The sequence below is a fragment of the Molossus molossus genome, unplaced genomic scaffold (assembly GCF_014108415.1).
Source record: "Molossus molossus isolate mMolMol1 unplaced genomic scaffold, mMolMol1.p scaffold_m16_p_15, whole genome shotgun sequence".
Lineage (NCBI taxonomy): Eukaryota > Metazoa > Chordata > Mammalia > Chiroptera > Molossidae > Molossus > Molossus molossus.
The window spans coordinates 32268815-32282421 of NW_023425350.1; the positions used below are offsets into that span (position 1 = coordinate 32268815).

General features: G+C 45.0%; 1 protein-coding gene and 1 non-coding gene across 3 annotated transcripts in view; one reads left to right on the top strand and one right to left on the bottom strand.

Moving 5' to 3' along the window:
- TTC7A (tetratricopeptide repeat domain 7A) overlaps nt 1–13607 on the top strand; it is a 113559-nt gene that overhangs the window by 811 nt on the left and 99141 nt on the right. For both annotated transcript variants that reach the window (XM_036262356.1, XM_036262357.1), the window contains exon 2: nt 8617–8780. In XM_036262356.1, coding sequence (XP_036118249.1) covers nt 8617–8780 — 164 coding nt within the window. The remainder of the gene's footprint in view (nt 1–8616; nt 8781–13607) is intronic.
- On the bottom strand, nt 2439–2544 carry LOC118631268. The gene has a single exon (XR_004959759.1). It is a non-coding gene; the product is annotated as a U6 spliceosomal RNA (small nuclear RNA).

Consider the following 13607-nt stretch of genomic DNA (forward strand, 5'->3'; position numbering starts at 1 on the left):
TTCTAGCCCTAGCAGCCCATGGCTTTAGCAGCAGGGCTGGTTTGGCTGGGCTGGGCCCTTTGCCTGGGTGGGAAAGCACCCTGATGTGGCAGTGGGGGAAACCCCGCCCCAGTCTCCAGCCTCAGATCCTGTCCCTGGTGCCTTCAGCTCAGCCTGGAGAACCCTCTCTGAGCCCTATCTTTGAGCACCTCAGAGCCCTGTGGAAGGAAGTAAATAAACACAGACATAAAGAATTTTAAAGACTGCCTGTGGAAGGCTCTGTGGGGGAGAAGGAATGATAATAATAGTAAAAGTAATTGCTAACACTTATCTAGCACTCACGGTGTGCCAGACACAGTCCTAAGCACTTTAATCAACTCATTAATTCCTCCCAACAACCCCATGAAGCAGCTACTCTTGTTTGCCCCACTTACAGATACGGACACTGAGGCACAGAAAGTCAAGCAACTTGATCATCTAGCCAATAAGTGGTGGAATCAGGCTTTGAACCCAAGTTTCTCAGTACATCCTTTTAACCACTTGCTTCCTTGCCCCTCAAAGATGTATAGCACAAAATCTCAGCTTGAAGAGTTGCTAAAATGGGGAGGCAGGGAGGTGATCAAAGGGCAATTGTGTGTTAGATGGTTGGGCTCAGAGGAAGGGGAGAAGGTTTCAGGAAGTATCAGAATATGTACTGATCTCTAACTGGGAAGTGCAGAGTATGTCTGCCCAGTGAGGAGGAAGGGTAGAAGGACACTGAGAGGGTCTAAGTGGCAGGGATGGACAGTCAGGTTGAATCTTTGAGATAGGTCTAAATGTGGCAGTGAGGGGCAGTGACCAGAGCTGGTACACATATGGGAGAAGCTGGTAAGCCCCCCTTTTTAGGGCAGAATAGATAAATTGTAGGTTCCCCTCTGTCCCCTGTGTGGGGTGATATGGTGGAGTAAGTCTAGAGAGAGTGGGAATGGAAAGTGACCCACACAGAGGGCATTGGGGTCTGGGAGAGGTATGGGAATCTAAGTCAGGTTGGCAGTGCAGAGAAACATACTGGGGCCAAGACAGGAACCAGGCCTCCCCGAGTCCATACAGGGCTGTATTTCCTAAGCTATTCTTTAGAGGTCTCAAAGACATTGAATAGTTTATTCATTGGTATCCCAGGAAGAGAGGGTTTAGAGAGCCACACAAGTTAAGAAATTGGACCTAGTGGATTACATAGCATCAGACATTTTTATTTATTAATTTTTTTAAATATGTTTTTATTGCTTTTAGAGAGAAAGGAAGGGAGAGAGAGATAGAAACATCGAGAGAGAGAAACACTGATCCACTGCCTCCTGCATGCCTCCCACTGGGGATCGAGCCGGCCTCCCGGGCATGTGCCCTGACCAGGAATTGAACCGGACCTCTCAGTCCATGGGACAATGTTCAGTCTACTGAGTCACACCTGCTGGGCTCATCAGACATTTTTAAACTGCAGGACTTATCAGGGCCTTCAATATGCTCACCTATATGTGACGTAAAAGCCAAAGTTAGAGTATAAATACCACATTTGTCAAACTTCTCTTACTGTAGTCTATGAAGCATTATTGGGAAACACTAGTATGACATAGTTTATAAATAGTATAGTATAACCCTGGCCGGTTTGGCTCAGTGGTTAGAGCGTCGGCCTGTGGTCCAGAGAGACTCGGGTTTGGTTCCCGCTAAGGGCGTGTACCTCGGTTGCAGTTTGTCCCCGGCCCTGGGTGGGTCGTGCGGGTGGCAGCCACTCGATGTGTCCCTTTCACGTCGATGTTTCTCTCTCTCTCTCTCTCCTTCCTGCTCTATCTGAATAAAAAATGGAAAAATGTCCTCTGGTGAGGATTAAAAAAAAGATACCTTCTGGTGAGGATAAAAAAAATAAATAAATAAAAATAAAATAAATAAATAGTATAGTATAAAGTGCTTTCTCCCTATATTTTTTTTTATTTTTGTGAACAACCCTGTGGGGAGGGCAGAAATTATTGTTCCCATTTTAAACACAGGGACACCAAGACTCAGAAAAGTCACATATGTATGTGGCAGAGCCTATACCCAAACCTGAGTCCCTGCAACCAAGTCTACTAGTGACAGAATCAAGCATAGAGCCTGGGCTGGCTCCATTGTGGGAACTGACCAGCACAAGAGAGATGGAAGGATGGTGGGAGGTCTCTCCTACCAACTTTTAGGTTTGGTTCTATGAGTGATTTTTTTCCCCACTGTTAAATCCAGATACGCTATCCCAAACTTGTACACATGAACAAGGAAAACAAGTAACTCCCAAAGTCCATGCATGGAGCATTTTATTGTTGTTGTTGTTGTTGGAGGATTGTTTGCTGTTTTGGTTCTCTCTCCATGGGGTTCTTGATCACTGGAGGGAGCCTATTTGGGGGGGGGGGGGCGGTATTGGAGCTGACCCCCTGCAACCCAGGAGGGAGGTTCTTTTTTTAAATATGGAACATTTCACGTATTTGTGTGTGTCCTTGCTCAGGGGCCATGCTAATGTTCTCTGTATCGTTCTAATTTTAGTGTGTGTGCTGCCAAAGCGAGCACCAGGAGGGAGATTCTTAAAGTCCCACCTGGCCTGTTGGACTTTTAGAGTCAGTGACCAGAAGCTTCAACAGTTATATAATTTGAGAGAAAGGAGGAAGGTTCTAAGGGGGAGACAAACCCCAGTTATACCCCATTTTATAGACTGAGGCCTTGAGACCCTGCTGTATCTGTGGGGTTTCCTTCAGAAACTAAAAATCCCAGAGCATGGATTTCACTGCAGGGATTAGGAAGGGAGGACCTAGCTGGGGGTGCCTCCTTCTGGTCTGGTGGGGGTGAAGGACCAGGAGATGCTCCCTCAGAAAGGGCTCCTACCCCCTTTTCCTGTCTGGGGAGTCTGCTCCCCATCACTCACCCAGGGGGAAGGTGGTTACTCTTTGTACGTTTACTTTCAAACTCACATCCGGTTTATATTTGGTCAGGATGGAGCAGGGGAATCCCAGAGTATGACTGTGGTGGGGTTTGTAAAAAACAAAGAGCCCATCCAAGTGGTTAAAGAAAAAGAAAGAAAACTTTATTATGAAAAATTTCCAAAACATCAAAAAAGTAGAGAGAATGAATCTCATGTGTCCATCATCAATACCCCTGATTATAAACTCATGAACTCACTTGTTTGAGCTTTTTCTTTACCCATTTCTCCCTCGCACTGCAATATTTCAGTATGTACTTATTAAATAAGAACTCTTTTGAAAAATATCACTGCCATATCATTATCACCGCCCCCCAATCTAATTACTACATTTATTAGAATCAGGATCCAAATAAGGCCACACATCGCATTTGGTTAATAGGTTGGGTCTCCTCATGACATTTTTTTTTTTTTTTTTTTGTGGTACGTGCCCCTAGTGGGAACCGAACCCGGGTCTCTCTGGTCCGCAGGCCAACACTCAACTGCTCAGCCACACTGGCCAGGGCTCCTCATGACATTTTATTATGAAAATTTCAAACATACAACAACGTTGAAAGAATCTTGCAGTATACCTGTGTACTCACCTCCCTGATTCTGATATTATTTTACTTTACTTGCTATGTCACATGTCTGCCCTTCTCTCTATCCATCCTGAGTCTCTCCTAATCTGTATTCACCCCCCATCTTTTTATTTTTTAATGAAAATTTTTTTTGTCCTCACCTGAGGACATTTTTGCATTTATATTCAGATAGAGTGGGAGGGAGAGAGGGAGGAAGAGAGAGAGAGAAACATGGATGTGAGAGAGACACATCGAGGGGTTGCCACCCACATGACCCCAACCGGGGCCAAGGACAAACTGCAACCGAGGTACATGCCCTTAGTGCAGTGGTTCTCAACCTTCCTAATGCCGTGACCCTTTAATACAGTTCCTCATGTTGTGGTGACCCCCAACCATAAAATTATTTTCGTTGCTACTTCATAACTGTAATCTTGCTACTGTTATGTCTTAGGTGACCCCTGTGAAAGGGTCGTTTGACCCCCAAAGGGGTCGCGACTCACAGGTTGAGAACCGCTAGCTTAGTGGAAACTGAACCCGGGACTCTCTAGTCCACAGGCTGATGCTCTAACCGCAGAGCCAAACCAGCCAGGGCAATGAAGTTGTTTTTTAAACTAGAGATTGTTCCGAGTGTTTCTTCAGGTGAAGTTAGAGGGGATGTGTGAAGCAGGTGCCTCTCACTAGTTTCAGCCTCTTCCTCCTCTCGTGATGGTTGAAAGGTCCCAACCCCCTGCAGTCCTGTGACGTGAGCAGCTTTGGAGACCTCTGTACCTCTGTGTCCCCATTTGACCTCATGAAGAAGGGCCTGGTCTGAACTCCAGGCTTGCTGGCTGGACCCAGGTTTCCAGAAAGCGAATTGGCAGATTATTGAGAGGGGAACACCATCCTGCAAATATGGGTGCAGGGAGGAGGCAGATGTCCTTGAAATGGGTCTCTGACCTGGCACCCTGAGAGAGGCCTGGAGAGGGGTGGGAACAGAGAGGAAGCTAGCTGCCAGAGGCCTTCAATACAAGGTGGATGAGCAGACTGGGTGCCCACTGAGTGGTGGCCTCACTGGGTCTCTGTCAAGGGCAGGGGGCGGGGCTGGGCTGGGCTGCCAGAATCAGCACCCAGGCTCCCAGCAGCTCTCTCACTCGGCCAAGGCCTTCCAATGCCCCTGGGAGGGAGAAGCTGGAACCCTTTACCCGCATTGGGTAGGGAGTAGATTTTGGACATGATAATAAAAAGCAATTTGTTTCACCTTTAGAGAAGGACAGGAAAGCCTCTATCCACCTGGATTCTTATTTAACAACTAAAGATCTGGAATTTTTAGTTCTAAACTATCCTTCAGTTCCATAAACTGGCCAGTTGAGAATAATAGGATGGAAAGAAAGGGGGAAAGAAAGAGAAACAATGGTGCAGGGAGAAGAAGAATTGAACAAGGAAGAAAAAGTAAATTCCCAACACCTACTGAATGTCTGCTAAACAAAACAGAGGGGTGAAGTGGGGGGTGAAGAAGAGAGCAAAATAACTCTGGAGAAGGACCTGAAATGTTAGTTTACAAAATAACCTGAAACTCATATGTATATGACAGTGAGAACAATTCTTACCCCTGCCCTTGGAATTACTATTCGCTTTTTTAAAAAATACGATTTTACTGATTTTAGAGAGAGAGAGAAATATCGATCAGTTGCTTCCTGCATGTACCTCAACCAGGGATCGAACCTGCAACCTGAGTATGTGCCCTGACCTGGAATTAAACTGGCAATCTTTTCGTGACTGGGACAATGCTCAACCAACTGAGCCACACCAGCCAGGGCAGTATTGGCTTTTAACCTACTGTTTACAGCTCTTAGACTGTTCTTTATTTCTAAAGTTTCCGAAGCTTTGCTCTGCATGGGATGGATGCAAAGGAGACAGACTATTTTTTGGCTGTGTTATTTTATTGTTGTGGGCTGTAACCATAACAACATTGCATATTTTTATTATCATCTATAGTACAGATTCTATAAAGTGGGAATACTATCTACTTTTTAGGGCTGTGCTGATTAAATGATACTACGTAATATAGCACCTGGCCTTCAGTAGGCTCTCAACAAATATTAGTCTCCCTTTCTCGGTAAAAGGTGACTGGCTTAGCTAAAGAACATATATGCATAGCCCATGGACACAGACAATAGTGTGGGGAGGGCTAAGGGGGAGGCAGGGGCTGAGTGGAGGTGGGCCAAGGGGAGGGGAAATGGGGGACATCTATAATAGTGTCCACAATAAAAATTTAAATAAAATAAAGGCACTCTTGTAGTTTAGAGCAGTGCTTCTCAAATGATCTGTGAAGGATCAGTTTTATGTTTTCAGATTCCCAATTTTATGTACTCTGATACTTTCTTAAGGTACACAAACTTTTACCCCACAATTTTTTATTATTTAATTCAACAGTTCAGAATCATTCTGTCACATTATTATCAACGTTTGTGAACGTGTACTCTAAATTTCTGCACTTAGCTTCAGGGATTGGGTTACAAGTAGCGACCGTCCTACCTGTTTCAGTCCACAGATCACACTTGAGCAGCAAGTGTTCCGAGGACACTCCCATTATTTTGAGGAGTGTTGTGCGCCCTGGGTAGAAGCTGGTTTCTCCAGGCCCAAAAGGAATAGAGGCAATGAACCGTGGAGAGCTCTGGGCGGGGCAGTTGGGTGGCGGAGGCCAGGCCAGGTGGCAGGATGGCTCTGTGGCTGAGAATTGGGTGGGGAGCTCGCTGTACAGAGCAGAGCGCTTGTGCACTCGCGGGAAGAGGGTGGGGACTAGCCCTGGGGGTGGAACCTGGGGAGGGCGGTTCCCTGCGAGGAGCAAGTTCCTAACCCCACCCCTGGTTTTACAGAGGCAAAACAGGTAAGGTGGAGAGCAGTTTGCCCAGAGGTCCACCTCTCAGGACTGCTGCTGGGACACCCTCTGCTAAGCATCCCACTCCTCCTCCTGGCTCAGATTTGGAAATGAAAAAAGAGTGCCTTTCATTCTGGGCTTGATTTAAACTTTTATTTGTGACTAGGTAATATATCTACATGGGTCAACCCTCCAAAAAGTACCTGCAATTAAGAGTGAAAGGCCTCCTTCCGTTTCCGTCCCCTTTCCCCGTAAACCAGCAAGGTTATCAGACGTTTGTGTATCACATATTTTATGCAAGCATAAACACACAGTGGCCCATTATGTCCACTGTGCAGACTCTGCTTATCGATTTATTTTGGAGTGCATTCCATAATAGCACATACTGAACTTCCTCGTTCCTTTTTATGGCCGCGTGGTGTCTCTTTTTTATGGATGTACTATGCTTTAATCGGCCTCCTGTTGATAGACATACAGGTTGTCTCTAATTTTCTGCTATTACAAATAATGCTACAGGAATGACCTTATACGTAGATTGCTTTACACATTCTAAGGACATCTGTAGGAACAGAATTGCTGTCAGTGGGAATGTCCAAAAATAATTTTTTTTTTTTTAAAGCTTAGTAGTTTTTTGTTGTTGTTGTTGTTTTGGTGGTATGTGCCCCAAGCAGGAACCAAACCCGGGAGTCTGGTCCGCAGGCTGACGCTCAACTGCTGAGCCAAACTGGCCAGGGCGAAAAATAATTTTTGAGCTGGTCCGAGTGCAGTGGTGTCTTACAACTAATTGATCACAACCAGTTACAGATTTCTTTCTTCCTTCTCCATTCCCACTGCTTCATTTGACTGGCCTTAAAATAAATAAATAAAAATAAATAAATAAATAAATAAATAAACACATAATTTTTGATACATGTTGCTAAATTGCTCTTTATAGAGGTCCTCCCAACTTCTGTTCTACCAATGATGGATGGTTTGAACCAGATACTTGTCTGGCCATTCCTCTAAATGTTGATTTTAGAAATCATGAGGTAGGTATAGCAAGGGATCCACTAAAAGGCTGTGGTGTCCTCAGAGGGAAAATGTCCTGTGACTGTACTCTGGGATCTGGGCTTTGGGGATGCTCCCTACATGGACCCTCCCTTATGGATGGAGAGTCTTCTTCAGAGGCATGTGATTTGGGACCAGTGGCTTTGAGTTGTGAGCAAACTGTGGTGGTCCTGAAAGTGAGGAGGTAGCGGCATCCTGGGTAGGTCTGGCAACGCCTTCGAGGCAGGAGGAAAAGCTCTGTGAAGAGCTGGGATCAAGCATGCATTCCTGGAGACATTTTGGATTGGCACGTAACTCCCTGGGCCTTGTGGCTTCCTCCTGGGGTAGTGGAGAGGATTTGATTTACTTGGCAGCTATTTACTGGGCACCTATATTGATTGGTGGGCTTGGTCCTCACCCTGGTTGAAGTGGAAGGGCAATGAGCCAGCCACCCGAGGCCATCATGAAAGCATACTTGACCTCTGCCCCTGCACACTGAACACCCGAATCCCACCCCCACCTGTGTCATTTTTGCTGTAGGTAGCAGGAATATGGTGGTCACATATTGGGGTTTTCTTTTCATGTGGTGGGGGAGGCAGCAAATTAAACCAAGCAGTATAAATCCACCTGCCAGGTGGTGAGGTCTGCAGATAAGCTAACATGTGAGAGAACTCTAGAAAGTGTCAGTACTCAACTTGTTCAAGGATTAGCCATACTGCACAAGTCAATTGGCTTCCCACCTCAACACTTCACTTGGTTGCTAGGTTCTCCTTGGGTCATGTTAAATACCTTCAAAATGGAGAAAACCACATGGTTACATGGAAGTTAGGAGCATGTGAAAATGCATTATTAAACTGCTTCATAATTTTCATCTCTGGCCATTTGGAGGAATTCTTTTTTGGTTTAAGAATTTATTACCCACAATGGGTCATGGGTATGACTTTGTCCCACAAGTTAAATTCTGAAATTCTGGCAGTTTGTCCCAAGTTTGGGAAACTCTTCCTCCCCAACCACTAGAGAAAATAAACACAAAGGGGTGATTTAAACTGGTACAGTGCCTGTGTGTTTTTTTAATGTTGTTTAAGTTTATAGAAAACAGTATCTTCATTAATTTTCTCAGACCTGGTACATTTATGTGCTGGGATGGGTGGTTGAGGCAGTATGGGGACATGTACCTATCTCCACATTTGCCATGTTCAGGGAATCACTGCCCTGTTTTTCAGGTGACTTTGGAAAATTGCTCCTGGCTGAGGCCCTCCTGGAACAGTGTTTGAAGGAGAACAATGCCAACATAAAAGACTCCATCCCTTTGCTGGAAAAGAATGAACCGAAGATAAATGAAGCTAGAGACTATCTGAGTAGTATCCTCAACCATGGGAAGCTGTCGGTAAGTTGTCAGCCCCCCAGACCTGGGGCCCCCTTTCCCCTCCTGTCTGCTATCTGCTGTCCACCTCCCTGGGTCACTTGGTCACCTGAGCAGCACGTATCTCTTAGAGTTGGCCTTGTGCTATTCAGTGCAGCAGCCGCTAGCCACATGTGCTCTTGAAATGTGGCTAGTCCAATTTGAGATGTGTTTGTAAGTATAAAACATACAGTGGATTTCGAAGACTTAGTACAAAACAAAGAATGTAAAAGATCATTCATTCTTTACATTGATTACATGTTCAGATGAAAAGATAAATTGGGTTAAACAAAATGTTATTAAAATTAATTTTACCTCACCCCACACCTATCAGAATGGCTGCCATCAGCAAATCATCACATAAGTTCTGATGAGGGTGTGGAGAAAAGGGGACTCTAGTACACTGCTGGTGGGAATGCAGACTGGTGCAGCCACTATGGAAAAGAGTATGGTGTTTCCTCAAAAAATTAAAAATTGATCTGCCATTTGACCCAGTGATCCCACTTCTAGGAATATATCCTAAGAAGCCTGAAACACCAATCAGAAAGAATGTATGTAGCCTTATCTTCATAGCAGCACTATTTACAATTGCTAAGATCTAGAAACAGCCCAAGTGTCCATTAGTAGATGAGTTAATAAAAAAAGCTGTGGTGCCCTGGCCGGTTTGGCTCAGCGGTTAGAGCGTCGGCCTGCGGTCCGGAGAGACCCGGATTCGGTTCCCGCTAAGGGCACGCAGTGTGTCCCCGGCCCCGGTTGGGTTGTGCGGGTGGCAACTACTCGACGTGTCCCTTTCACGTTGATGTTTCTCTCTCTCTCTCTCCCCCTCTCCCTCCCACTCTATCTGAACAAAGTATCAAAAAATGTCCTCGGGTGAGGATTAAAAAAAAAAAAAAGCTGTGGTATACACAGTGGGATTCTATGCAGCTGTAAGAAAGAAAAATCTCTTGCCCTGGCCAGTTTGGCTCAGCGGTTAGAGCGTCGGCCTGAGGTCCGGAGAAAGAAAAATCTCTTATCCTTTGAGACTACATGGAGGGACCTCGAGAGTATTATGCTAAGCAAAATAAGCCAATCAAAGACAGACAAATATCACATGATCTCACTTATTTGTGGAATATAATGAATAGGTAGGCTGATGAACGAAATAGACCCATAGACATAGAAAAGAGTATGGTTCAGACTGACAAACCTCAGAGGAGGGGGGCGGCGGGGATGGATGAGATGAACCAAAGAACTAATATGCATGTGTGCATAACCAATGGACATAGACAACAATGCTGGGGAGTGTGGGGCCGGGATGGGTTGGAGGGTGTCTAGGAGGGAAAAAGGAGAAACATTTGTAACAAAAATAAATTAATAAAAATTGGAAAATTTAAAAAATAAAATAAAATATAGGATGGTAAACATAAAAAAAAGAGAGAGAGAGAATATATGTACCCCTCTGGTCACAGCAGCACTTTTTACAATTGCTACTATCTGGAAACAGCCCAAGTGTCCATCAATAGATGAGTGGATAAAAAAGCTGTGGTACATGTACACAATGGAATACTATGCAGCTGTAAGAAAGAAAAATCTTTTATTCTTTGGGATGACATGGAGGGACCTGGAGAGTATTGTGCTAAGTGAAATAAGCCAATTAGAGAAAGACAAATATCACATGATCTCACTTATTTGTGGAATCTGATGAACAAAATAGACCCAGAGACATATAAATAGGATAGACTGACAAACCTCAGAAGTGGGAGGGAAGAGATAAATCTAAGAACTTCTATGCATATATATGTGCATAACCAATGGAGATAGACAGCAATGCTGTCTATCGGGGGTGGGGGAGGGGGGTCGGGATCGGGAGGAGGGTCGCAGTGGGTAAAAAAGGAAAAACATAGGTAACAAAAATAAAAATTAATTTTACCTTTTTTAAATGTGACTAGAAAGTTTAAATTGCACATACGGCTTAAGTTGTATTTCTGTTAGCACTTGGTGACCTAGTATGTGCCTGATCTTGTGTGCTCTTTGAGGGTCTCAGAGAAATAAAACCTTAGTGAGCCCAAGATCTAGTTGGAAACAGGCAAACATGCAGAGCTGGCTAGTGATGGAAGACCTCAATAACAGGGCACGCCAGTTTAAATCCAAGTGCATTTATTGAGCACCTATTGTATGCAAGGCACCGAGGGGAGGTATAGAGGGGAATATAGTCACAGCTTTCTCTAGACCTTTACCTCTCAATGCATGGTCCATGCAACTGTAGACTGGGCATGATCTGGAAGCTGGTTAAGAATGCAAAGTCTGGCCCTGGCCAGTTTTGCTCAATGGTTAGCGCGTCAGCCTGTGGTCCAGGGAGACCCGGGTTCAGTTCCTGCTAAGGGCACGTACCTCAGTTGCAGTTTGTTCCCAGCCCTGGTTGGGTTGTGTGGGAGGCAGCCACTCGATGTGTCCCTTTTACGTCGATGTTTCTCTCTCTTTCTCTCTTCCTCTCTCTCCCTCCCACTCTATCTGAACAAAAAAAATGGGAAAATGTCCTCAGGTGAGGATAAAAAAATTAGAATGCAAAGTCTGAATTAGAATCTGCATTTAACAAGCTCTCTGGGTGGTTTATTGCACATTAAAGTTTGGGACTGTTCTAAATCATAGTGTATTCTGAGTTGTAGTAGAGGTATTGGTATGCCATTAGAGACTCAAAGAAGATAGCATTTTTCAAGAGATGTTCTAAAGTAATATATTTATTGACCTAAACATTTGATTGCAACCTACTGTGTGCAAGGCATTGTGTTATGTACTTTGAGGGCAGTAAAGATGAGTTCAGCATGGACCCTGTCCTCCGGGAGGTTGCAGGTCTACTGGGAAGATAAGTCCTATCAGCACACTGTCCAGTGTGGACTCTGACACATGCAACAGCCATATGTACATGCAGAGGCACGTCCGAGGGCAACGCTCCTTGCAGTGAGGTAGGAGTCAACTCGGGGATGGTAAGGGAAGGAAGATGGACTTACAGAGATAGGACAAGCATTTCAAGCCAAGGAAGCAGTGTGCAATCTAAGGGTTTCTCTTACAAGAATTTCATTAAAATATGCCAGCAAGAATAAAAGGTAATGATGGGTAATTAGGTTATAAAAGTACACTGGGGCCGGAGAATGGGAACTGGAACACCATACCAAGAAGCATCTGGTTTTGTCTGTAAGCAGTGCCAGGAGAGTGTACTGGTGGTTTAAGGTTACTGCCTTGAGGCTCATTGCTGTGATGGGATTGTAGCTCTGAGAGATTTTGTTTTGGATTAAAATAGCTGCTTGACCCTGAGTATGTCCTGACCTCTTGGGCCCTCCAGTTTCCCATCTGCCGATCAAAAGGGTTAAACTTGATTGGTGGGTCCCAAGCTTTTCCCACTAAGACCCCTTTAAATATATATATATATATATTTTTTTTTAGTAGACTCCATTAAATATTTTTAAATTGTTTTCAAAATAAAGACGACTGGCTTATTGTAAAAAATTTACTACATAAACAAGTAGTTTGACAATAAAGAAAAGTCCTTGCCCTGGCTAGTTTGGCTCAGCAGTTGAGCTTTGGCCTGCGGACCAGAGAGTCACGGGTTCGGTTCCCGCTAGGGGCACATACCACAAAGAAAGAAAAAAAAACCACAAAGAAAAGTCCTTATTTGCCACCCCTACCCCCGTGCCCATTTCCATCCCCAGAGTAGAGTACTGGTCACCACTGGGTGTGTGACCCACACTCCTTTCTTTCTCTACGAACACACATACACACACATAAAGCTTTCTTTTTTTTTCTTTATTGATTTTAGAGAGAGAGGAAGGGAGAGGGAGAGAGGGATAGAAACAACGATGAGAGAGAACATCAATTGGCTGCCTCCTGCATGCCCCCCACAGGGGACAGGGCCCACAACCTGGGCATGTGTCCTGACCAGGAATCGAACCGGTGACCTTCTGCTGCGTGGGTCGACGCTCAACTACTGAGCCACACTGGCCGAACAAAGCTTTCTTTTCTTAGAGTCACAGGGTACACATTTGACAAGTTGCTCTTTCGCACGGAGAACTTTTGCTTAGAGCTTCCTCCATGCCAATGCCTCCTTTCTGTATTGGCTGAATAGTATACACATGCATTGTTGTGAAAACTGTTTTGTTACCACATCACATTTATTAAATGTAAATCTTATCATGCTTTATCTATCAAGGACATACATAGGCACCAATAACATTGAGAAATTCCCTGTTATCCAGGCCACAGCGAAAAACTTAATATTGATCAGGCAAAATAAAACAGTAAAAGTAGCACATGGGATTCTCTATCTTTTCCCAAAGGCTGAGGTGTGAGTGTGTGTGGCGGGGGAGGTTTCCTGGCAGCAGATGAAATTCCGGATGGATTCCCAAGTGTCCTGAGTGGCTGGGATGGGGTGAGGAGAGTGGGGCAGGTGGATCTTGAGGCGCCTCCTCATGGTAGTTGGAAGCCTGCTCTGTGACCTCTGCGGTTCTGCCCAGCCCAGTTCTGCGGAGGTCAATGAAAACGAACCGTTTGTCGTAACTTGTCCACCGAGCGCCAGGCATTGCCCCATCTCATGGGAGCCTCGTACTAACCCTCTCAGTGGTATTTCCTACTATCCCCATTTTCCAGATGAAGAAACTGAAACCCAGGAGAAGTCAGTTACTCAGCCAAGGACCACAGTAGCAGGTCCAGGACTTAAATGCAGGCCTGTTGGTCTCCACATCCCAAGTTCTCATGCACTCTGCTACGTCTCAGTGTTGTGTCCCCAAGTCCTGGCGTGGACATAAAATAATGACAGAGAGACTCGGATTAACGTCAGTG